At 40.9% G+C, this 25,210-nt stretch overlaps 1 protein-coding gene across 3 annotated transcripts; it reads left to right on the top strand.

The window, feature by feature from the left end:
- The first annotated feature begins 2,181 nt into the window (after positions 1–2,181).
- Positions 2,182–23,911, top strand: ALDH3A2 (aldehyde dehydrogenase 3 family member A2). Of its 3 annotated transcripts, XM_049776883.1 has the most exons (11): positions 2,182–2,366; positions 4,401–4,632; positions 5,555–5,640; positions 7,850–8,058; positions 9,094–9,211; positions 10,824–10,965; positions 13,154–13,320; positions 15,608–15,707; positions 19,914–20,149; positions 20,986–21,106; positions 23,548–23,911. In XM_049776883.1, the coding sequence occupies exons 1-10, from the start codon at positions 2,184–2,186 to the stop codon at positions 21,055–21,057; spliced, it is 1,545 nt and encodes a 514-aa protein (XP_049632840.1). In that variant the 5' UTR covers positions 2,182–2,183; the 3' UTR covers positions 21,058–21,106; positions 23,548–23,911. The 3 variants fall into 3 exon arrangements, with proteins under 3 accessions (XP_049632840.1, XP_049632839.1, XP_049632841.1); XM_049776882.1 differs by lacking the exon at positions 23,548–23,911 and having other exon boundaries at positions 20,986–21,204; XM_049776884.1 differs by lacking the exon at positions 20,986–21,106 and having other exon boundaries at positions 2,183–2,366.
- Positions 23,912–25,210: the final 1,299 nt, after the last annotated feature.

Below are 25,210 nucleotides of genomic sequence, written 5' to 3'. Positions count from 1 at the left end.
TATACAATCTGGGCCCCTTAGGGGTACAGAATTTAAAAAAGGCCAGGCATGGAACTAGAAGTGATGAAGAGTTCAGAGAAACAGCAGGATGCTTAGTGCGCATAAAGACTGATTTAGGATTGGGGTCAATATATTTTGAAGTTCAGAGTCAAAGGGTCAATGATGATTCATCCCTAGAACTTTGTCCTGATTTAAAGGATACTACAGTTCCTTCAGAGGAAACAACGAAGGAGGGGTGAATTCCATTCATTGGGGAAGGGTAAAGCAAAAACTCTAAGGTTAACTTTAATTAGAAAACACAAAAATACAATACAAAAACCCCTTCCTTACACCTATATTCATTGCAGCACTATTTACCATAGCAAGACTCTGGAAACAACCAAGATGCCCTTCAACAGACGAATGGCTAAAGAAACTGTGGTACATATACACAATGGAATATTATGCAGCTGTCAGGAGAGATGAAGTCATGAAATTTTCCTATACGTGGATGTACACGGAATCTATTATGCTGAGTGAAATAAGTCAGAGAGAGAGAGAAAAACGCAGAATGGTCTCACTCATCTATGGGTTTTAAGAAAATTGAAAGACACCCTTGTAATAATAATTTTCAGACACAAAAGAGAAAAGAGCTGGAAGTTCCAGCTTACCTCAGGAAGCTCACCACAAAGAGTGATGAGTTTAGTTAGGGAAATAACTACATTTTGAACTGTCCTAATAATGAGAATGTATGAGGAAAATGGAGAGCCTGTCTAGAGTACAGGCGGGGGTCGGGTGGGGCGAAGGGAGACTTGGGACATTGGTGATGGGAATGTTGCACTGGTGATGGGTGGTGTTCTTTACATGACTGAAACCCAAACACAATCATGTATGTAATTAAGGTGTTTAAATAAATAAAAAAAAAAAGAAAATCAAGTAGGGGCCGGAGAGATAGCAAGGAGGAAAGGCGTTTGTCTTGCATGCAGAAGGACGGTGGTTCGAATCCCTGCATCCCATAGGGCACTCAGGAGCATATACCAGGAGCGATTTCTGAGCATAGAGACAGGAGTAAGCCCAGAGAGCTGCCGGGTGTGACCCAAAAACCAAATAATAATAATAATAATAATAATAATAATAATAATAAAATAATCAAGTAGAGATGATTTAGATTGGTAGCATCTCCCCACTGCGGTGCCTTCGAAGGAAAAGTAGGGCCAGAAGTGGAATTTAAAAGGGGGTGAAGAAGTGGGGCCGGGGGGGGAGAGAGAGAGAGAGAGAGAGAGAGAGAGAGAGAGAGAGAGAGAGAGAGAGAGAGAGAGAGAGAGAGAGAGAGAGAACAGCGGCAGGGGGGCGTTCTGTCTTGCAGGAGGTCCAACCGGGAGGGACCCAGATTCGATGCCCGGCATCCTATATAGTCTCCCGATTTCTGAGCGCAGAACCAGGAGTAATCCCTGAGTGCAACCGGGGTGACGGACACAAGGCTCACTGTAGCGGGTTCCCTCGGGGGGAGGGAGGCCTGTGGACGAAAAGGGGGCGTAAGGGCGAGAGGGGCTGCTAAGCACCCGCAGAATCAGGCTCGGCCAAGCCGGGCGATGCAGACGTCGGGATGCCGGCGGCCCCGAGGCAGGTTCGGAGGGAAACTCCCGAAGCCTCCTGCACACTCCGGAGCAGCGAGGCCGGCAGCCGCTCCGGGGGCAGACGGCGCCGCGGGGTGCTCCACTAGGCCCCGTCAGAGAGCCCCTAGATGAAGAGGGGGAAGTAAACAACTCCTCCGGGGGCGTCTCAGGGCGAACGGGTGCCCGCTCCTCAGGATGCAGGGGCGCCCGCTCCTCCTTTCGCTTCGGGTTCTCTTGAGCATCCATCCCGCGTTCCAACCACACGGAGCTCCCAGCCCTCCGCAGGTCGCGCGACTTGGCCGCCCCCCGATCAGCTCCCAGGTTCCCCCTGGTAGGCGGGCGTGGGCGTGGCCTGCGGGCTACGCCGCGTCACGTGCCTCGCCTCGCCCAATCAGCGCGCGGCTCGGGCTTCGGCCCACAACACTGCTCAGCAGGCAGGCTGGGCAGTTAGTTTGCGCCGGTGCGGAGCGCGCTGCTGGGTTCTCGCGAGCTGGTGAAGCGCACTCACAGAGAGGTACGGCTGATGGACGACGCCCGCCCGTATCCGAAATCCGAATCCATCCCGGTCGCCGCCGCGTCCTTTCCTGAATGTCTTTCTCTGTTTTGCAGGACGACGCCATGAAGCGCCAAGTCCAGCGGCTTCGCGAAGCGTTCCGGTCCGGCCGGTCGCGCCCCCTGAAGTTCCGGCTGCAGCAGCTCCAGGCCCTGCGGAGGATGGTGGAGGAGCGCGAGAAGGAATTCCTCGCGGCTCTCGGGGCTGATCTGTGCAAGGTAGAGCGAGCTAGGCAGGCAGGCACACACGCCAGGGCGGAACCCCAAACATCAGCCCCCCGGGAACTCCCGCCAGCCGCACTGGAGGACCGCAGAACATTCCTTGCACTCGAGCTCGGGCACTTAGAATGTTTTGGCATTACGCAAGGGATTGCGCAGTTGGAAATTTGGACAATGCACGGTGGAAGTAGAGCAGTGGTTGCCCGTGACCATTTCGAACCCCGAACCCCTGGACGTGGCTTCATCCGTTGCAGCTGTGTCCTGGGCTCATCAGCTGGTTTCTTTCGTGGATGCTTTGCTTTTCCACTCTTTGACTTGGTTTGATTTGAGTGCTCAGGTGTGCTAGCAAATCTCCTGGGGGAGTTTTCTACACTATAGGTAAATAAAAGCTCAGTAGGACTGCAGGGGGAGGACGACTCCCAGAGCCCCCCGTTTCTAAAGAGCTCCCGGGTGATCTATCTATCGCTTAGAACAGCAAGCTGAAAAAAAAAATAAGTCTGTGGGTAAAAATTACAAATTCTCCTAGATTTTGTGTTAGTTACACTTTTTATTCTTCATGCCAGGGGTAACCAACCAGACCTGGCTCTGGCTTTGGGGGTCTCCCCCAATCTCCACCAAAGATTATTTCACGGAGTAATAAGTAGTAAAATAGTAACTGTACAATTGCCGTTTCTATTATGATTGGTGGAAAACGGATATGATCAAGTAAACCAGGTAGTGTGCTTGAAATTTATCAACGGTCCGCACTATTTATTCTAGAGAACCAGATGTTTGTATAAATAAATATGTGTCGTGTAGGAATATTAAAGAAATACACTAACTTCCTTGCCTTTGAGGGTTTTAAATGCGGAAGGAAATGAGGGATGAAACACTTAGACTCTGCAAGGGTCCTCAAACTTTTTAAACAGGGGGCCTGTTCACTGTCCCTCAGACTATTGGAGGGTCTGACTATAGTAAAAACAAAACTTATGAACGAATTCTTATGCACACTGCATATATCTTATTTTGCAATGAAGGAACAAAACAGATACAAAATACAGTATGTGGCCCGCGGGCCATAGTTTGAGGACCACTGATAGAGCATAAAATGTAAGTATGATTACATATCTGTATATCTGTACCAGGGTACAAATCAAAGGTGTAATTGCTGTGGTTTTACAGACTTTCTAAGTATAATCAAAACAAACTATTGTTAGTCAGTATATCTTCCTACTATTGTAGGTTATTGTACTATTATTGGTTTGGTTTAGTTTGGGCCACACCCTGCAGCACTCAGGTATTACTCCTGGCTCTGCCCTCAGAAATTACACCTGGGCTCAGAGCAATAGCACAGCGATTGGGTTTTGCCTTGCACACGACTGGGACTGGGTTCAATCCTCGGCATCCCATTGGTCACCCTGCTAGTAGCAATTTCTGAGTGATTTTCCTCCTTGACTTTGTTAACTCAGTAACCCCTGAGTACTGCCTGGTGTGACCCAAAAAACAAGACAAAAAATAAAGAAGAAAGAAATTACACCTGGCAAGCACCGGGAACCCTATGGGATACCTAGAAGGGATTGAACCCAGGTTGGCTGTGCACAAGGCAGGTTCCCTACCCACTGTACTATCGCTCTGGTCCCCATAGATAAATTTTAAGCCCGAATGCACATAGATTGTATTAATAGAAAAGAACCTAGAAGGATGTTTTATTGTTAGCAATCCCTGTTGAGATGTTTAGAGGGTACAAAAGGAATCTGAATGACAATCCAACTAACCTGACTCCAGTTGTCATTATCCAATATTCCTGTTCTGAGGGTTTTTTGTTTTGTTTGTTTTGCCTTTGGTGTTTAGGCTACACCTGGCTGTGCTCAGAGCTATTCCTTTTGGTGCTGGGACACAATATATGGTACCAAGGACTGAACTTGGGTTGACTGTGTGCAAGGCAAATAGTCATGTCTGAACATTCTCTGGCTGCTTCATCTGAGGTTTTAAACTTCAGGAAGGCACTTGTCATGCTCAAGCAGAATAACTGTGATTTTTCTTAATAAATTACAGAGTGAACTCAATGCGTTCAGTCATGAAGTTATTACCATCCTTGGAGAAATTGATTTTGTGCTGAAGAATCTTTCTGAATGGGTTGCTCCTCAACCAGCTAAGAAGACCCTGCTCACCTTGATGGATGAGGCCTACGTTCAACCTGAGCCCCTGGGAGTTGTTTTGATTATCGGAGCTTGGAACTACCCTCTTGTTCTCACCATTCAGCCCCTGATAGGAGCCATTGCTTCAGGTCAGGTGCCAATGTTTTATTGTTACATTCCTTTATAGTAGGTCTTGTTTACTCTCATTGGTTGTAAATTAAGCATGGTCACTAATTAGATACATTTTAGTGGATTGCTTTGGTTTACATGGACAGAGAATACGTACCTGCATGGGCATTTTAATGGGAGATTTGCATGTTCAGTATGTTGGCGGGGCACCCAGAGAGTGAACATGTGAGGGTATAGCAACATCATCTGATAAGCTTAAAAATGTGTATTCAGGCATCCATAGTCTAATATGCTTTCAGTTGGCAACCCTGGCAGTAAGTAAACCATTTGAATCTTGCTGACCAGTTTCTTTCTTCAGATAAGAATTGTGGGAGCAACTCTCTTTGGTGCATATGGAAAATGGCCAAGAGATTAATTTGTTGCTCTGTAAAATCAAGATCAACAACTTTATATTGACTTTGTGTATTGACTAACAAGGTAGAAAGAGAAAGACAAGAGTAAGAAGATATGGAGGTCAGTGGAGATCAGTGGATCCTATAACCAGAGACCTAAAGAAAATGAAAAACAAAATGTACATTAGAAAGTGAAAGCAAAATGACTTTTTTGGGGGGTTGGGTCACACTCAGTAGTACTCAGGGGTTGTTACTCCTGGTTCAGCGCTCAGAAATTGCTCCTGGCAGGCACAGAGGACCATATGGGATGCTAGGAATTGAACCAGGGTCTGACCTGTGTTGGCAGCATGCAAGGCAAACATCCTATCACTGTGCTATCACTGCCCATGAAATGACCTCTTAAACTTCATTTTGAGGAAGAGCAGACTTAAGAATTGTGGATGTAATTGCCATACTGAACTTGTATTCACCACCTGAATACCGTTCTGCTAGTTACTAAAGTCTCTTAAATGTTATATATACGCAAATGTCCTGTTTTTACTTTCTTTAGGAAATGCAGTGATTATTAAGCCTTCTGAACTAAGTGAAAATACAGCCAAGGTGTTGGCTAAACTGCTCCCTCAATATTTAGACCAGGTAAGAGTATCTTGAGCCATCTTTAACATATTTGTTTAGTATGCGAAACATGCATTTAATCTTCCTATGAGTACATCTTATTGATGGCCAGGGAACTGTTTGTACTTTTCCTTTTTTTTTTTTTTTTTTTTTTGGTTTTTGGGGCCATACGCATTCAACACTCAGCAGTTACTCCTGGCTATGCACTAAGAAATCGCTCCTGGCTTGGGTGGCGGGGGGGAGGGGGGACCATATGGGATGCCTCGGGATCTAACCATGGTCCGTCCTAGGCTAGCGCTTGCAAGGTAGACAACTTACCTCTAGTGCCACCTCTCCGGCCCATTTGTACTTTTCTTAAGCCTTCAGCAGTTAAGTTCCAAAATAACCTGGAATAGTTCAGTTATTGTGGCTACACAATATACTTTGGCCAGTGATTTCATAGATACTTCTGCTACTCATAACTCGTATCATTCGATATTTTTGATTATTTCCTGTTTGATCTAACAATTTTAAGTATATTCAGTGAATGATTAAATAAGGGATTGGTACTATGCTTGGTATTGATTACTGATTCTGGTTTTAAAATGGGCATGTTTGTGGCATGAAAACTGCAAAAGGAAAAAGGCCTCCAGAATGTGGACCCTCACCTCAATCTTGAGTTAAAATGCTGGCATTTCAGAATTTTAAAAGCTGAATACAAAGAATTACCATCTCCATAAAGCAGCTCATTTCTGCTCAAATTGGTTCTTGTGACTTCGTAGGGTGGGATTTTATGGTACCACCATGAAATTGGAATGACTTAGTTATAGACTGGAGGAGTTGCTGCAGTAAGGGTCATTGATTTGATGACTTTCATGAAAGTGAACTTTAAATGATCATACCTGGAATTGTATACATACATTTATAATTAGAGCAGTGATTTTTCAGCCACCAGTTTGCAAATATTTCCTGGTCTATAGGTATAAAAAGATTGAGAACTGGGCTAGAGTGATAGTATAGTAGGTAGGGCACTTACCTTTACACAGAGCTTATCCAGGTTTGATTCATGGTACCACACATGGTCTCTCTTCACCTGCTGGGAGTGATTCCTGAGCACAGAGCCAGGAGTAAGCTATGAGCACCACCAGGTGTGACCCAAGAAACAAGATGAAAATCAGTGATGTTGAGGCCAGATTCTGTGTTACTTTTTTTTGTTTGTTTCATTACTATGATGGAACACTTTGTGATCATGCAATTCAGAAGGATAATGAAGACAGTGAGGTCTCATTGAGTGAATAGAATTTGGAGCTATAGATAAGAGATTTGAAGGACCTACTCTGCCTTCTCAGTTAATCAGGGGTAAATTCTTCACTTTTTGCCTTTATCTGGATGGTGCTAATAATACCCACCCTGCCTTGCTCAACTTGTTGAGGGAACAATCACATAGGTTTTGTAAATTAAGTCATATATAGTTATAAATTGCAGCACTTGTCCAGCAGACTATGAAATGAATGACAATTGATTAACTCTTCTAATTAGCAGGGGTCAACTGGAAATGTTTTACAAGCCTGCTTCTGCTTTATTTCACACTTCTGAATCTTTTGAACATCTCCTGTCCCACTTGCCATCTAGTTTGTCACTGATTTTCATACTTAAGATTTTCTCTTCTTTTGAGTAGCTGCTAATAATAACAGTGCATATAAGGGCCCAGTCTAAATCAACACATTTGTTCTCCAGTAACAGACCAGGAAACAGATCTGAAGACTTTGAGCAGATAAAGGTTATAGTCTAATAAACTAATAAGTGGTGGCAGGGTTCAAATTTGATCCAGATATGACTATACAAAAACAAGTCTGCACATATCACCCATCGCTTGGTTCTTATCATAGGTTATGCTCCTCACTGTGTTGCATAGAGAAAATTCAGATCAAGACATTCATCTTAATTTTGTTCTGAGGTCTTTGGCAGCAGCCATTTTCTTACCAAAATCCTCAACATCCATCCTCAGTTTTATGCATTTCTCTCACATTTTCTCCATCCTGTTTTGTGTCTTCATTTTTGAGCTTGTGTGGAAAACTGGACTCTTCATAGGTTATCTCAAAATGTATCAAACATTGTTTTTCATTTGTCTTCAGTCTCCCATTTTCTTTCTCATGGGGATAGATAGATTCCATGATTTTGTTGAAGATGCACTCATGTTAAGCCATTGGCTTTGCTTGGTGTTGCTGATATTTTGGTTCCTCTCTTTTAGGATATGTATGTTGTTATTAACGGTGGTGTCCAGGAGACCACAGAACTTCTGAAAGAGCGGTTTGACCACATTTTCTATACGGGAAGCACTGCAGTTGGAAAAATTGTTATGGAAGCTGCTGCCAAGTATCTGACCCCTGTGACTCTTGAACTGGGAGGGAAGAGTCCATGCTATATTGATAAAGACTGTGACCTAGATGTTACCTGCAGGTAAGACTGGCTTTCTGATTTTCTGGAGTTTTTCTAGCATGAGGGAGGCTGTTTCTTACACAATTTTTTTGCTCTTCAACCCTGTTCTTTTGGGTTTATTAATTCGATAGGCATACCCTACACATAACGTAATTGTCTCTGAAAATGTAACTTGTGCCTCTGAAAAGATGAATGTCTTGCAATCAGGAGATTCTTAGGTGTATAAAAAGTTCTATCCTGAAGATTATAAATTTGGCAACTGGTTTATTGGCAAATAAATAGATAAGTAGATAATACACCTAATAAAATCTCAACATAACTAAATTTTTTGTTGTTCACAAAACATATTTGCTTAACTGAGGAAAACATCTGGGATCCAAAGAACAAAAGGTTTCAGGTCTCTCTGCTAAATTAGGTTTAGTTACCAGGAAGTGCCATTGCCCTAAGATGACTCTTATGCTCGAGCTTTTTCTCCCCTTCTGAGATGGAGTGTAGCAGGAGGTATAGGGCATTAGAGGGAATCAACAGGTCGACTACAAATGTCAAAATTGTTAGGAGACCTTTTGTGGTGAGCAAGTCATGGACTGATTATTTGAACAGCTGTTCCAGGTGAGGGTGGTGCCAGAAAGACGTGGATAGACTCTGAGATGGCTGTTCTATTTCCTGCTTGAATAGTCTGGCAGCACATTAAAGCCATGCCCAAGAGAGTAGGAGACTGTGCAGAACTCATATTGTCTGCCTTTGTCCAGAACTGGAGGAGGAGGAGGGTGTGGGGACCTGTTTCTTTTCCTGATGCAGGCAGTGACTTCACCACTGCTTATAAAATACTGTTTTTCATGAGCCAATGTGAGAACTTTTCTGCATCCTGTTCTTTCAAGTTTTAAAGTTCCACCAATTAGAAATGAGTTTTTTAAATGTGGTATTTTCGGTTTGGTAAAGATTACCAAGTAAGTCTTTTGATGCATTGTAGTTGCAAAACATTCAGTCAACGCAAAGGAATGTAAGAAATGAATAGTAGTGTGAATTATATAGTCCTTCTGTTTTTTTCACCTTCAGACGAATAGCTTGGGGGAAGTACATGAATTGTGGTCAAACTTGCATTGCTCCCGACTACATTCTCTGTGAACCATCCCTCCAGACTCCAATTGTGCAGAAGATTAAGGAAACTGTAAAGGTTTGTGTTGAACACATCGAATTTCATTGGCTCTTTGAAGTTAGTCAGATTTTTTGTAGGCATCATTTGCCTTTAATTCCTCTGCCTGAAGAAAATGTCACTTGCATGTGTGATTAAATTTATTGGCTCAGCCTTGAAGAAATATAGTGTTTGGCTTAGAAAATGAATAGGATGAGCCATTGGAACTGAGTTCACTGATAAGATTATCAGTTCCCTTTAGGGTAGAAATTAATTACAACACTCAGCAGCTGTCATTCAGCACAGAAAGGTGGTTTGAAGAACACAGAAAGCAGTATACATGATCAAATTGGCCAAACTGCCAATGTGGGATGGCAGGGGAGATAAAGATTCCTGTGAAACGGAAATAATTGGAAATTGCAGAATTTAATGCTAATTGAGTGTGGTGATGAACATGTTTTAAAGTAATAAGAACCTGCTTTCCTTTGGAGGGTTTTATATACTTTTAACACAAGATTCTTTAAGGAGCCATTTAAGAAAAATGTCTAGTTTTTATCCTCAGAACGCTGAGGCTCAGTTGCTATGAGGCTCCCAGGAACTCGAAGGCATAGCTAGCATTGAAAACCACCGAATGTAGTGCCCAAGTTGGAATCCAGGAACACACATTTCAGCAAGTTGCCTGTGTAACTCTCTCCACATAGAATTGGCATTTGTTGATGGGTGAATGAATGTGTTTGTTAAGTTCGAATAAATGGAGAACTTGTAAAGGTTTTGAAGTGATGTAGCAATTCATTTTGTGTTTTGTTTTGCATAATAAATATTTAGCCATGTTTTTTTAAAGTTCTTTCAGGGCTGGAGGGATAGTGCAGTCTTGCATGTGGCTAACCCGGATTCTATTCCTTGTACCTTAGATAGTCCATTTCAATCCTGCCAGGCATGATTCCTGAACAGAGGCACAAGTCAGCCCTGAGCACTACCATGTGTGCCCCAAACACACACTCCCCCAATTAAAATTAAAATTAAAGTTTTTTTGCTTTCACTAACTCACCAAACTGTCGTTTAATATTTTTGAGTAATTTCACTGTCATCAATGATAGTAGCAAGACTTATGGCCTGGAGAAGATAGAAAATAGTAGAACTAAACAGTCAACATTTTATTTTTCTTTTATTTTAGTTTTGGGACCACAGATAGCAGTGTTCAGGGCTATGTCACTGGCATTGTGATCAAGGATCATATGTGGTACTGCGAATCAAACTTGAGTCATTCACATGCAAGGCAAGTGCAGCGCCCTTCCTGCTGTACTATCACTCTGGCCCCAATCAGGGATTTTAGAGTCTGTCCTATAGTTGCCTGGCTTATTGCAGGAGGAAAGTGATCGCAGCCCTCTTACAAACAAGTGAGTGGGCTTAATGGAGAATAATAGAGCAAGAGTCAATGCTCATCACATAGTAACCCCTGAAGCTGAAGCAAGATAAATTTGTTTATAGATAGTCTTGTCCTTGATCTGTAGTCGCCTTGCAGAAGGCTACTACACTGAAAGCATTTGGGTTTTGAATTTTGTGGGGCTATCTAATTGTTTTAATCTGAGCAGGTTTTATGCTTATTAAGGAAACAAAATGAATCTTTTGTAATGAATACTGTTGTTTGAAATAGGAATTTTATGGAGAAAATGTAAAGGAATCTCCTGATTACGAAAGAATCATCAATCTTCGTCATTTTAAGAGGCTACAAAGTTTGCTTGAAGGACAAAAGATAGCTTTCGGAGGGGAGACAGATGAGGCCACACGTTACATAGGTAATGAAAATTCACCTTTTCTTAAGGGAAGATTTGACTAATTTTATGATACGGTATTTCTGTAATTTAATAAATCATTAAATATTGTCTAGCATGGTTAGTTAGAAACTGCATCATATATGCATTTAATAATGCTATTTCTATTTCAATAGTTTTTTGTATTTATATATATGTATATATTTTGTTTGTTTTGTTTTGTTTTGGGGCCATACCCATCAGCACTCAGGGGTTACTACTCCTTGCTCTGTGCTCAGAAATTGCTCCTGACTGGCTCCGGAAATAATATGTAATGCCGGGAATAGAACCACCTTGCTGTCTTGGGTCAGCTGTGTGCAAGGCAAAGCCCTACTGCTGTGGTCTCTCTCTGGCCCCTGTATTTATATATATTTTATTTAATTATTTTTTTCTTCCTCATAATGGTACTGTTCTGGAAAAAATGTTTTGGTCTGTCATGTATGATCTTGCTATTCATTGGCTTTCTTTTTTGTGTTCTATTTTCATTTCTATATTTTTGGATATATAACTTTTGAATTTTTAACACATTTTATGCATAACATAAAAGACAACAGAGGAATTACACATTTAGTTGGCAAAGCAGCTGCTCCCAATAACTTTAACTATCTCTTACCAGATATGATACTGCTCATCACACACATACACACATTTTTAGCTGGAGAGATAATTTTTTTGTTTGTTTGTTTGTTTTTCGGGCCACATCCATTTGATGCTCAGGGGTTACTCCTGGCTAAACGCTCAGAAATTGCCCCTGACTTGGGGGGACCATATAGGACGGGGGATCGCGGTTGCGATCTTTCCCTGGCTAGCGCTTACAAGGCAAACACCTTACCTCTAGTGCCACCTCGCCGGCCCCTGGAGAGATAATTTAAAGGACTAGAGCACTATGTCTGGTATGCACACAGTATTGGGCTGTATCTCCAACACAATCTGGACTCCACACATCTATAGTTTACTGCCCTCCTCCCCTAGCATCACTGGAAAGGCCCCCAAACAGCAAAATCCAAAATTCTGCTTTAAAAAAAGGACTAAAGCACGTACACAGTAGAGAAAAGCATTTTATCATAAAGAGCAGTCCCAAGATGATTCTGCCTGTGAAGTCAATGAAATCAATGATCCCTTCAACATCCCTATACTTAATCTTTGTAAGTCTTTCCATCCTCAGCATGTTGGCTTTGACCACTTCTAGACTCACCAGTGCAAATTGAAAGGTCTATCCTAATAACTTTGACTACTTGGGAACCTTTTCCTAAAGCCTTAGATCAAAGTCACCTTATCTTGGGGAAGGGTAGACAGTGAAATCACATCATTACTCTCATCTAGGCAAGTGGTGAGCAATGGATTGTTAAGCTGCTTTTATATCTGTAGAATGGACTGGAAAGAATCATCCTCAACCACACAATAGGGCTAATCCCAAGGAAACTAGGGATAAAAGAAAAGTGTAAACTTGGTTTTGTTAGTTGTTTTCTTTTAGTTCGTGATCCAGCTTGCATATAGGGTCTGGATTTGTTTTTGTTCTTCTTTTTGTTTGTTTTAGGTTTTGGATATGTGGGGGGGAGGGGTTAGGAGAGTGCAGGGGAGGGCATACCAGTGATGCTCAAGGGTTATTCAGGAATTACTGGTGATACTTGGGACCATATGGGATGCCTGTTATCAAACCTGGGTCAGCCATGTGCAAGGCAAGTAAAATACTTGTACTATCTCTCTGGCCCCTCGGGTCTGTTTTTGAGTAGAACTGATTGGAGACTTGCTTGGCTTGGGGCACTGCATCTATGACCCTCCTTTCTTGGAACCTTTCTCAGCTTATGAACCTTACAAGGTTAAGGGAATCTCAATCATTTAAGCATGTTTCTTTATATATCTTTGTTTGTTTGTATCTGTCTATAAAAAGATAACCTGTTATGTATGAATAAACTATGAACACAGTTAACTATGAATAGTTTATAGACAAGTATTTATCTTTTCTTTGGTTTGCACAAGGTTCCTGGATTCACATTTCTTGGTGACTTAATTTGTCCAAATCATCTAGGACATTTTTTTTTTCCAAAAGATAATATTTGGGTGGGAGTTAGGAAAGTTGTGCATAAGTAACCTGATAAAACACATAGAAGATGAGGTTTTTATATTTCTTTCTTCTACTTTAGTGTTTTTATTGTGCTTATTTCTTTTCCAGCCCCAACAATACTTACTGATGTTAATCCTGAAACCAAGGTGATGCAAGAAGAAATTTTTGGACCAATTCTTCCAATAGTGACTATAGAGAATGCAGATGAAGCCATAAAATTTATTAATGACCGTGAAAAGCCCCTGGCTTTCTATGTATTTTCACATAACAATAAGGTAAATCTGATGGAAGGTAGTTTATTCTTTCGGGCTTTTATAAGTCATGTTTCTTCCTTACACAAAGCAAACAAACAGTGGTTTAGTATGTATAATACCAGACTGAGTCCACAAGTTGATGCTGTACTCCATAGACTATTGTCTTGATTAATAAGGCCCTGGGGGTTATCACTGTAACCTTTGCCAAACCCTGTGGGGGTTAGAGCTGAATCTTCAGAGGTAGGTGTCACAAGTTTCTTAGTTCACAACTATCTGCAGTATAAGTGGAGACAGTTGTGTTAGTGTCAGAAGTTTTCTTCCTGTGCATCTGTTGTAGGCAGTCATGTATAAGAAGAGCCTTCTTCTCTCCCTGGAAAGGAGTTCACAGCATCTCCAGGACATGTGCAATGGAGATCTTAGATGCTGTCATGGAAGTAATTCTGATGCAGTTATTATCTCCAGTTCGGTTCCAGTTTTATTGTTCAAGTGCTACCAGCTGAGTTACATGTCATGCCATAGCATACCGAGATGAGAAGCTGCAATGTCCACTTCGGTGCATTGGTTCTTCTCAGATGACAGGCAGTTGGAACAGTAACTGTGAGATGGAAAAATTTGATAGGAACGCTTAGAAGGAAAAGGGACAACTAGCAATGGTGAGATAACTCTCATTAAGATCTGTGGAGTACACAGATCAGTCACTTGCTTATGAATGATTATGTAAACTTCAAGTGATCCATACGGCAGTTCTCACATTGTGAGGCTATGGAGATTCATATTCTATGGATATGTAATGTGAGACCAAATAGGTGGGGCTTAGTAAAGAATTTTTTTATTGTTGTGGGGCTATGCCTGGCAGTTCTTATGTTGCTGTGCACACACTAGGCATTTTGTATCTTGAAAATGCTTTGAGCCACAGTCTTGGCCCATAATGGATAGTTAAAGAGTGGTCAGTGGTCTGCATTTCAAATAACTCTAGAAAGAGTGGTGGACTCTGAAACTTAGAGTATATTCACCATGTTTCAGGGCAGTGGATGTGCTTCCCAGCATTTGGGTCACGTTCTGCTATGACACTTTACAAAGGACTCTCAAGAGTTTGGTGGCAACTCCATGAAATGTTAATTAAAGAGTTATCATTTTGCATATTTAGTTCTTGGACAAGCCATTTATTGATTCAAATATGGGAAGCTAAGTCTGACATCTTAGATATTGTTTGCAGTGCACATAGATTAAATAATAGACACTGATCATATGCTGTAACTTCTGTTTGAGACAAATATCAACTATGAAAAAATTAGAATCTGACTCCTACCAGGCTCAGGAGACTATATGGGATGTTGGGGTTCACACCTGGGTCTATTCCAAGTCAGCCACTTGCAAGTCAAATGCCCTAGCACTGAGCTCTCATACCAGGTTTGATTTCTGATTGCAGAGCCGGGAGTAACCCTTGAGCACTGCCAGATGCGGCCCAAAAACAAACAAAAATTGCACGTTATGTGAGTTGGAGCATAGCATCAAACTACTTTTTCACGAGTTTTCAGGGGACAGTTCTCAGGAAGATTCCCTGAACTGAGCAGCTCGACTAGAGAGGACTCAGAATTCCTAGAATTCCTACAAAGCAAAAGAACCCATCCTGGCTCTTGAAGAGCTTTATTAAGCCTCAATAAAAGGCCAGACTTGAATGAAATGGTTGGAGAGTGTTGGCTACAGAGTGTCAGTGTAGCTAGGAAGGCTGCTCACCACCAGACAACCTACAATGCTCTCCTTAATGTTGGGAAATACCAACTTGCCGAACTGTACATGGAAAGGGCAAAGTGGCATTGGTCCAAGGGAATGGCATCTCTGGTGTTCTTTGGCAGATTTGCACTTTCTCCAGAGACTTGGCTGACCAGTGATTCCAATCCAAACCCAGACTCTTGTTTCTGTAATCATTCTTTATCTTCTTAGAATAAATGGTTTCTTCTAGCTCTAAATCCCCAGATCTCTTTACATTTTTAAGACCAGAAGTGTAATTCTTTTATTTTCAATTCCTTTCCATTTGACCTCAAATTTTTGATTGAGGGAAGCAACCAAGTTTTTAATTTTGCTTTTGCTTTACCACTTCGCATAAAAAAAAAAAAAAAGAAAAAAAATCAGAATCTAGCATAAATTGCCCCTTGCTAAAAAAGGCATCCTCGGCTGCCTTTTGGGTAGCCCAACTCTGGTATTGAGTATGGACCTCCCTCACCTCATTTGGAGTATATCTGTCCCCAGACACATGCATCCCTGGATCTCAGCATTACTCACCTAGGAACCTTGTTCTGTTCTTCAGCTCATCAAGAGAATGATTGATGAAACGTCCAGTGGTGGAGTCACAGCCAACGATGTCATTATGCATTTCACACTCAATTCTTTACCCTTCGGTGGAGTGGGTAAGTTGTCTTCTCTCATCAGTATTTCCAAACACTTTCAGTCTGTTGCCCAGGTGATTAGAATTGCTGCATCTGCAGTCTGTGCTTGATTGTTCTGTGAGAGGACACCAGTTGAAAGTCACCCATCTGCTTCCTTACTGCCCAGCCCTTGCTGAGGGTTTAGTTTCTGTCCTGACATGTACCTTCCATACCATAGTCAATAATCTGTTGCTTTTATTGGTTTACTTTTCTGTTGTCCTGCCAGAATTTAAGAGACTATATTGGCCCACAGTTAGGTTTCTCTCTCCGCTCTACCCCTCCGCCATTCATCATCCACCTCCCACCCGTAAGTAATAGAATATAGGAGTGGGGATGTCCCAGTGTTGATAACAGTTTTCTCACTGCTCCCAGGCTCTCTGTGAAAGCTGTCTCTCTTTTAATTGTTTCATGGGTTAGAGAATGAGTTTCTGTGGTCTAGAGAGGATGTCACAAAGTCACTCTAATGAGCCTCGTGGAGCATGGATGTTCCTAATTGAGCTTTGACTCAGCTCAGAGATCATTGACAACTTTCTGTTTTCCCTTTGGAACTTAGATGATAGTCTTCTGTTACCTAATTGCAATAGATAACAAGTACATAAAAATTATCAGAGCTGAAAGCAAAGAATGTTACCTAATAGAGATATATTGCAAGTACATAAATATTATCAGAGCTGAAAGCAAAGATGAATACCTTTGTCTACTGCTTTATTCTTGACTGCTTTATAGAAGGGGCCAGGATGCCGAGGAATGTAATGAATGCCTGTGGTAGCACCAACTCTTCTTTATTAAAGCAGACCTATCAAATATCCTGCCTTGCTTCCTGTGATTGCCTATGATTGTTCCTTTGTAGAATGTAAATGTATTGCCAGCACCCACCAAAGTGTTTTTGCAAAGTGAGGAAATGTTGGAAAAGGCTGGACAGGATATGGTATTACTGGATCCAGATGAAGCTGTGATTTTGGACCAAGTAGGGATGGATATTTTGTGGGTAAAGCAGCATGACCTGCTGATTTATTGGATGTATTTGAGAGTTGGAGGAGTGTAAATGGAATCCTCCCACAGGATGATTGGGATTTGAACCTGAGCTACTATTGTTGTAGTGCCCAAATTCTTTAAAGGATTTGCTTAGGCTCTCATCTATAGTTCTTGGCAGTCTAAGGATCCTTGATCTTTTCACCCAGCTGCATCCAAATGCTTCTGTTGAGTCATCTGACCCCTTGGTCAGTCACTTGGCTAGGTAACATCTAGCATTATTTACCTTCTTTAAAACAAAGTAATACAGGCTTCTGTTTGTTTGGTTATTAGGCCACATTCAGCAGTACTTGGGCTACTCCAGCTTAGTGCTCTGGGATCTCTCCCAGCAATAGTTGGAGAATTATCAGGTGCTGGTAATTTAACCTAGGCCTCTTGCATACAAAGAATGCACTCTACCTGAGCTTTCTCCCTAGCTTAAAAAGAAGGCTTTTTAAGAAAACTTCTAAAAGATGGTCCAGATAGATAGTCCAGCAGGTAAGGTACTTGCCTTGCACATTAGATTAAGCATATTATAGGGCCCACAAAGCCCTGCTAGGATGATCCCTGAGCACACAGCTAGCACACAGCTAGCCCTGAATACAGACTGCTATGGCAAGGAAAAAGGCAAAAAAAGATAGATGAGCCCTAAGAGTAAAAATCAAAAAATACAGATAACCCATAACCCCACTATTTAAAAATAATCTCAATTTATGTTCTTAAAATTCTGTTCCTATTATATATGGACATATATAAAAGCATAAATTTTATTCAGAAAAGGTACGTTGTTGTATCACTTTCTACCCTGTATGTGAAAATACAGTGTGACATTTGCCATGTTAGGATATTTGAGTATTATGAATTTAGAAACTGCATACCATTGCATCTGAATGTAGCATTTATTTAACCAGTACCTGGGATACCAATTTGTGATTGCAATTTTTTGGTATAATAGTTCTTACATACTTGAATGCAGTTTTGATCATTTTCTTAGGAAAAATATCTAAAAGCATAGATGAGAATAGGCACATTTTTCTTCCCAAATGAAAAGCTTTTCTATATTTTTGTTTGTTTGTTTCTTTCATTTGAGGGGGTCACACTCAGTGGTCCTCTGGGATCACTTCTGTCTCTCTTCAGAAATGTATTCCTGGTGATGCTCAGGATTTATTTCTGTCTTTGCACTAAGGAATATACTCCTGGCACCGTTCAGGGTATCATTTGGGATTCGGTGAGGTAGACAAGTGCACTGTCCACTACCGTACTATCAATCTGGCCCCTCTATTTGTAAATGTAAAGTAGACTTTGAAGGAGGAGTTGAGAGTGTAGAGAGAAAGCACAAAAACCCAAAAATATAGTAAATCAGGAAAGCATAGCAATCTCAGACATATACACTCTAAATAATCTGGCACATAGTTTAGATTTTTCTTTAAAAAGTCTCTTGACACACTGACAGATTATCATATAATTTTAGCTACTATATAAATAATGCACTTGGAACCTGGCCCCAAGTTACTTGTGCCTTCATTATGTCACTGCCATACACATGTATCTGCACAGCACATGTGAGAAATGAGACATGAAAGCTGTCGAAGGACATGCTGTTTAGGAGAGCAGAGATTTACACTTTTGTGTTGTCTCCCTGCTATGGGAACCCACCATTTGTGCTTAAAGAGAACAAGTAGATGAGTGGACTGTGGGTAAATAAAACCATAGGGAATGGTGGGCGAAAGTCACACCAGACTTCACATTGAAATGAAGTTTCCCTGACCATTCTTGTCTCCCCTTTCTCTATGGAATTGCCAGTGGTGAGAACTTAGAGGATGCTTTTAAAACTTTTAGCACAGCCCCGGTATCCATGAGAACCACTGCCAATGAAAGCTGCTATTGGAAAATATTCTGGTTAACATGGTAATTTGGGACCGGGAAGGTGGCGCTAGAGGTAAGGTGTCTGCCTTGCAAGCGCTAGCTTAGGACCGCGGTTCGATCCCCCGGTGTCCCATATGGTCCCCCCAAGCCAGGGGCGATTTCTGAGCGCATAGCCAAAAGTAACCCCTGAGCGTCAAACGGGTGTGGCCCAAAAACCAAAAAAAAAAAAAAAAAACATGGTAATTTATCTAATTGGAACAGTGGGAAGAATTTTCTTAAAAAGGCTACTTGGGCCGGAACGAGAGCTCAGTAGCACATGCCAACCTGGGTCCAATCCCCAGCATTCCATATGGTCCCTCCAAGTCTGCCAGGAGTAACCTTGAGCACTGCTGGGTGTGGCTCAAAACCCTATATATATAAACAAGCAATAAATAAATGGCTACTTAATCTTTTCAAAAAATATGGAAACATTAACATCAAAAGCTAAGGTCAGGGATGAATTCGGTAATAGTAAACATACTTTTCTTGTATAACATTTGGCTGTAGAACCACAGCCAAAATATTTATATTTATACCAGTGTTTATTGCTGCATCATTTATAGTAAATAAAATATGGAAGCACCTGTCAATAGCTAATTGCACAGAAAGAAAACGTCATACATTTATATATTTGTGCATGTATAAATGAAATGCTATTCTACTATATATATAGTATATATATATATATATATATATATAAAATAAAAAGTAAATAGGAGTACAGGGTAGTGTGCTTGCCTTGTACATGGCCAATCCCTGCCTTCCACCCTGGCATAGCAGATAGTCCTCTGAACATAGATCAGGAATAAGTCCTGAGCACCACCAGGGTGGTCCAAAAACAACAAAAAGAAATGTCACATTTCACAGCTAAATGTAGGTACTTGAGGAAATTATATGATGAGGAATAAGGAAAAAGACAGTAATGGATAAACACCATTTATGTGTGCAAAAGATGTAAAATTGATACAGATTAAAATAAGATAAGCCAATGGACTTTAATTATAGAACTAAGGTTATCTGAAAGGACAGTAGTGGGGAGAAGGAGATATAGAGGGTGTGAAATAATAATGAACTACAAATACAGAATTAGGGGAAGAAAGCGGGAAATGACTCAGAGGAAGATGGAGATTGCAGAGACAAGGTTAATTTAGCTTTTCTTCTCCTCCCTAAAAATTCATGGTCTTTGTTACCTGGAGAACGGTATCATTTTCAGAGTTTAGACAGAGAATTGGCTGGTGTCATAATGGAGATTGTTTTATCTGTTCATTTCAGGGTCAAGTGGAATGGGAGCTTATCATGGAAAACATAGTTTTGATACTTTCTCTCATCTACGTCCTTGTTTATTAAAGAGTTTAAGGGGAGAAAGTGCAAACAAACTCAGATACCCTCCCAACAGCCAGTCAAAGGTGGATTGGGCAAAATTTTTCATCCTGAAACAGTTCAACAAAGGCAAACTTGGTCTCCTGTTCATCACCTTCCTGGGCATTGTGATGGCTGTGTTTGTCAAGGTAAGTCCCATTACTCAAGTAGTGTCTGCCTTCAGACTTGACTGGTGCTGTTCTTTTCTCTTGGCCTTTCTCTAATTTTCTAAGTGAACTTTGTTAACTTTTTGAGTCTCAGACAAGATTGGTGAATATAAGTAGGTTCAGCCAACTGGTGTGCACATGTTGGTGTGAGTAAAGCTGCTTCGGGTGCAGCTTTGTCTACTTCTTACATTCATTCTCTGGCTGCTTTTTTGTTACAATATCAGAATGCCTAACTTACTACAGACACAAATTTGCCAATATTCTGATCTAAACTTCTAAATCTGTAGAACTTGCTTGCAGAATTCTGAATTAACCTGCCCATCCTTTAGCTACTGGTGTTTCATTTTCAGTTTTGCTCTTGAGTGTGCATGAAATTGGCATATCTTGGAGATGGAGGAGAGACTCTGTGGTGGAAGATGGTGGTGAAGCAATTTTGGTGAGGAAAGCTTGAGTGTTTTTCCTCCACAGTTGACTACCATATAAAGTTTGTCTTTAATGATTAGCGATTTTAAACATGGGCTTGGTAAGAGGTACTCCCAACAGCTGAATTCCCATGGAGAAAGCCCAAGATTGTGAAAATCAGGTGGAATGATTTGAATGGGAGAAATTGAGTTTTTGGAGTCCTCAGCCTGACAACTAAAGAAATATATGGGGGAAATTACGAGGAATAGGCTTAGCAGAGAGGCAAGATGCAAACATTTGATGTGAGAAGTGTCCTTATATATTAAGTTTGAAAGGGAGTTGGCTCATTTTAATTATCAGAGTTTTGGTAGAACTGAAGCTATCAGTTGCATTTGAACTCATTTGGGTTTTCTCAGAAATACCAAGCTGTGCTGAAGAGAAAGGCCCTGTTGATTTTTCTGGCAGTTCACAGATGTGTTTTCCAGTAAACAGATGAACAGCAGATGTCAGAACGCAGTTCTGTCTGCTAAGAGTGAGGTAGGAATTCTTTGTTTTCTTACTGTAAGTAAAGGAGGTCAAATAGGGGGATATTTTCTTTTAGTTGTATTTCTAGAGTTGACACCAGAGGTTATCAAAAAATTAGGTTGTTGAACTTACCTCTGATATTTATGAAAATATTAAAACTTGCCCATATATAGGATATATTATACATTAATATATAATCCATACATGTATATATATGTGTGTATATATATATATATATATATATATATATATATATATATACACATATATGGATGAGGGTGGTTTATATATAGAGCTGGTCTCAGTCTCTTCCAGAAACAAGACAAGGACAATCATCTGTGCACTCCCATTTTCTTCCCAAGTGCTTAGCTTTCCAGAAGGCAGTCAGGTGGCCAATCAAGCAGGCCTGTCTCACTGTTTAGATATAAATAAATGAAAATAATATCCTAAAAATGATTCAACTTTTGAAAATAATCTAACAATCTCTGAGTTGGTATTCATCTTTGGGTTTTTAAGAAGTGTGGTCCAAGAAGATAACTGAAAGGGTTGGAGTGCATACTTTGTGTAGATTAGACCCCAAGTTCATTCCTGACCCAATGTAGGATCCCTCTTCCCAAAACTACCAGATCTGGCCCTGGTGGCCCTCAGCACCAGTGGACCTGGGCAGCACCGTATCATCACATGCACTGAACTGTGAGGCCCACAGTCATGCCAAGTATCACTAGTAGTGGCCTCTAAACACTGGGAGACCCCTGCCAGCTCCCCATAGTTTGACTTTATAAAACAGTGAATCACATTTAGATATGATATAGAGGCTTACTTTATTAACATCTTCCAAAGGTTGGAGGCATGTGTGTCTGGTCATTTTATCTGCCTATCTTGCTCTTTACCCAAGACTTTGAATCCCCAGCCTGAGAAGCAGGTACTGGTGGCACTGACTTTCGTAGCCTCATTAACATTCGGAGGCCCAGGCTTGCCAGTCTCCCTAAGGCTCCCACAATGCATCTTGCCAGACAAGCTGGTACAAGTCAGTTGCCCACCCAGAGTTTCAAAAAGAGTTTGGAACTTTATTAGGGTCTAGGGAAGCAACACTATATAAGAATGTTTAGTGGAAACAAGAAATTCAGCCTTAAGTTCCTGGTTCTGAAATTGATTTAAATTTGACTCTGTATCTGGCCTTCTCTGAGCCCATCCTTGATTTTTTCCTTGTGCCTCTGTAAAGAAAGACTAGTTTAGTCAGTGGTTTTCTTGGCCATTTTTCAGTTTTGCTTTTCACTGCTCGTTACTGTGAGCTGAGGATTGATTTTGTTTGTTTCCTCCTTACTACTTCTCTGTACTTCTCCTGGAGCTTTTACTTTCTTTTTTATCAAATCACTTATCCTTTGAAATAAGTGACCTTGAGTCTATATTTCCTTAATAAGTTCTTATTCTAATTATAGATGTTTTTCTAAGATTAAGTTTATGCATTTAGTAGTTATCTACTTAGAGTTAGTCTTCTTTACTCATTTTGCTAGAAGTAGAATGAATATGAAGCATTTTTAAATGGAGAATTAAAACCAGGGAGTATATAAAAATCTCAGGGAAGAATTTTCTATACATGTTCAGTATCTGCATATTGGGGCCAGGAAACCAGATCAAGTGGTAAAACGAATACCAAGTATGTACATGACCTTGTTGGTGCATCCCTGGTATTTCATTACCCCCTAAATGCTGCTGGTGGCCTGGTAGTCCCCAGCATTGTTCATCAAGGATAGTACATAGAGATATAGTACATAGTACATTTGGCTAACCCTGGTTGATCCCTGACACCATATAAGCACCCCCAAGCACTGGCCAGGAGTGATCCCTGAGTAAAGAGCCAGAAAAGGCTTCTAACTACTCCCAGATGTACCCCCAATACAAATTAAATATATAGGTGCATAATGTAAAATACCCATTAATCATTATACTAAACTACTGAAAACATTGTAGATGTATAGATTTGTAAAGCTTGAGAAATAGATATAAAATTTGTATGTGTCATCAGACCCTTGAAAATTAAATATAACAGTGAACTCTGAGCTGAGTTTTGGATTAAATTCAATACTACTTGGAATTTTTAGCAATGTAATGATCAGTTTTTAGATTTCATGAGTCTTCCATCTTTCTCCTAACAATACAGTGTAGTAAGCAAGTGCTTCAGCCCCTGATTCTACTGATATTTTTTGTTGATACTGGACAGACAGCCTCCCTACCACTTAATGGTTTTTATTTGGTGGGGCAGATGAGGTGAGTCTACTTATTTTTCTTCAGCCCAAACCACTTAGACTTCAAAGAGCCCCAGAAGCCTTTTGTACAGCATAATCAGCATCTTTGAAAACAGGAAGTACTGGTTCTGCAAGAGAGTTGTGTTCCAGGATTGGTTGGATGGGTTTTTAAATCAGCTGTGAGTAACCTGGGTCTTCTTTTTTCAGGCTGGATACTACTGAAGAACGATGCTCTTCAACTTCCTACTTTTCTCTACTAGATTATTCTTTTATTTAATGAAACTTTGCTTTTAAAATTCTATCAAGAATTGTTAGAACCCCGGGGAGGGAGGGGAGAATTGTTAGAAAATATGCAAATTGCACAATCATTAAGTCCAACAGTCATTGCCAATCTCTATTACCAAATCTTGTCCTTCAGTAAAGTTACAAACATAGTAAGGATACTTGAGAAATCCTTCCTAGACTGTGTTCCCCGGTTTTTAAATTTTTGGGTTAGGAGAGGACAGACACTCTGTTAAGCTCAACCCAAAATTCTTGGTGGTGTTCTTGGGGTGTATAAAGGAATCTTAAAACTTCTTCAGCCAGAAGCCAAGCTCATGTGGGAGGTCGGGACTCGAACCGCGGTTTGTCCGGGGTAAGCTGCATGAGAGAGCAGTCGCCATATCCATTACACTACGCTCAGTCTCTAGGAATCTTAAAACTTCTAAGAGAGAGGGGCAGAGATATATCATGGATGTAGGGCATTTGTCTTGCATGCAGAAGGACAGTGGTTCAAATCCCAGCATCCCATAGGTCCCCCAAGCCTGCCAGGAGCAATTTTTGAGCTCAGAGCCAGGAGTAACTGCTGAGCGCAACTTGGTGTGACCCAAAAGCCAAAAAAACAAACAAACAAACAAACAAAAACTGCTAAGAGAGGTTGAAAATATAGTACAGCAGGAGGTTACTTGCCCTTTTACATGGCCCACCCGAGTTTGATCCATAGCATTTCCTATGGTCCCCTTGAGATTGTCAGGAGGGATTCTTAAGTGCAGTGCAGGAATATCTGGAGCACTGCCAGATGTGGCCCCAAAACAAAACTTGTTCAATAACTTACTCACTCTACTTTATAGAACACAGACATTGTCTCTCTCATCCCCCAATCTCCACTGCTGTCCTCATTCTCTGGAGCTTTTAAGCGCTCAACTTTGCCCTTGGTGGCACATAGTCTTCTGCAGCCCCCAGAGAAAGTGCGAGCTTCCCTCTTCTCCTTGTTCAATTTGAGGGTCATTTCTATAACTTACTCACTGGACTTGGGAATTTGACCTCCAAGAATTACCTGCCTCACTAGTCTCATCCTCTATTTGGTTTGTGTAACAGTCTAGTACTTACTAGAAGACAGTTGCCAATTTCATGCAAAGAGTAAACTCTACTTATGGTGCAAAAGTTATAAAATTCTTTGTCATAAAACCTAACTAGCATTTTTTTAAATATTCTAATAAAAATGCTTGTAATAACACTTGTATAATAATACTTATCCTGTCTCTGGACCCTAAAATGGTAAGTTTGTAGCTTTTTTTTTTTTTTTAATTTAAGTTTCTTATTTCTGTTTTACGATGCAAGAAAATTTCATGTTTTTTTTTTAGCTTCAGAGAAATCCCTTTATGAATTAATTCAGCCTGTAGTTTTTGAAAGTAAGCCATGTCTTATTATAGACAAGAGGTCCTGGATATCAGAACTTTGGAACCTGAGATCCTCATGGAACTGACAATAGACTGTTTAGAGAGGTTGGAGAATTCTGAGTTGCAGTGATTGGCCATGTGGATGGAGCTGGAGGACATTGGAGAGGCACTCCAAAATGTGACCAAGACCCAAGGTACTTTAGCCAAGAGGT

Source organism: Suncus etruscus, chromosome 7, assembly GCF_024139225.1.
Source record: "Suncus etruscus isolate mSunEtr1 chromosome 7, mSunEtr1.pri.cur, whole genome shotgun sequence".
NCBI lineage: Eukaryota > Metazoa > Chordata > Mammalia > Eulipotyphla > Soricidae > Suncus > Suncus etruscus.
This window is presented reverse-complemented; position numbering and strand designations above follow the sequence as displayed.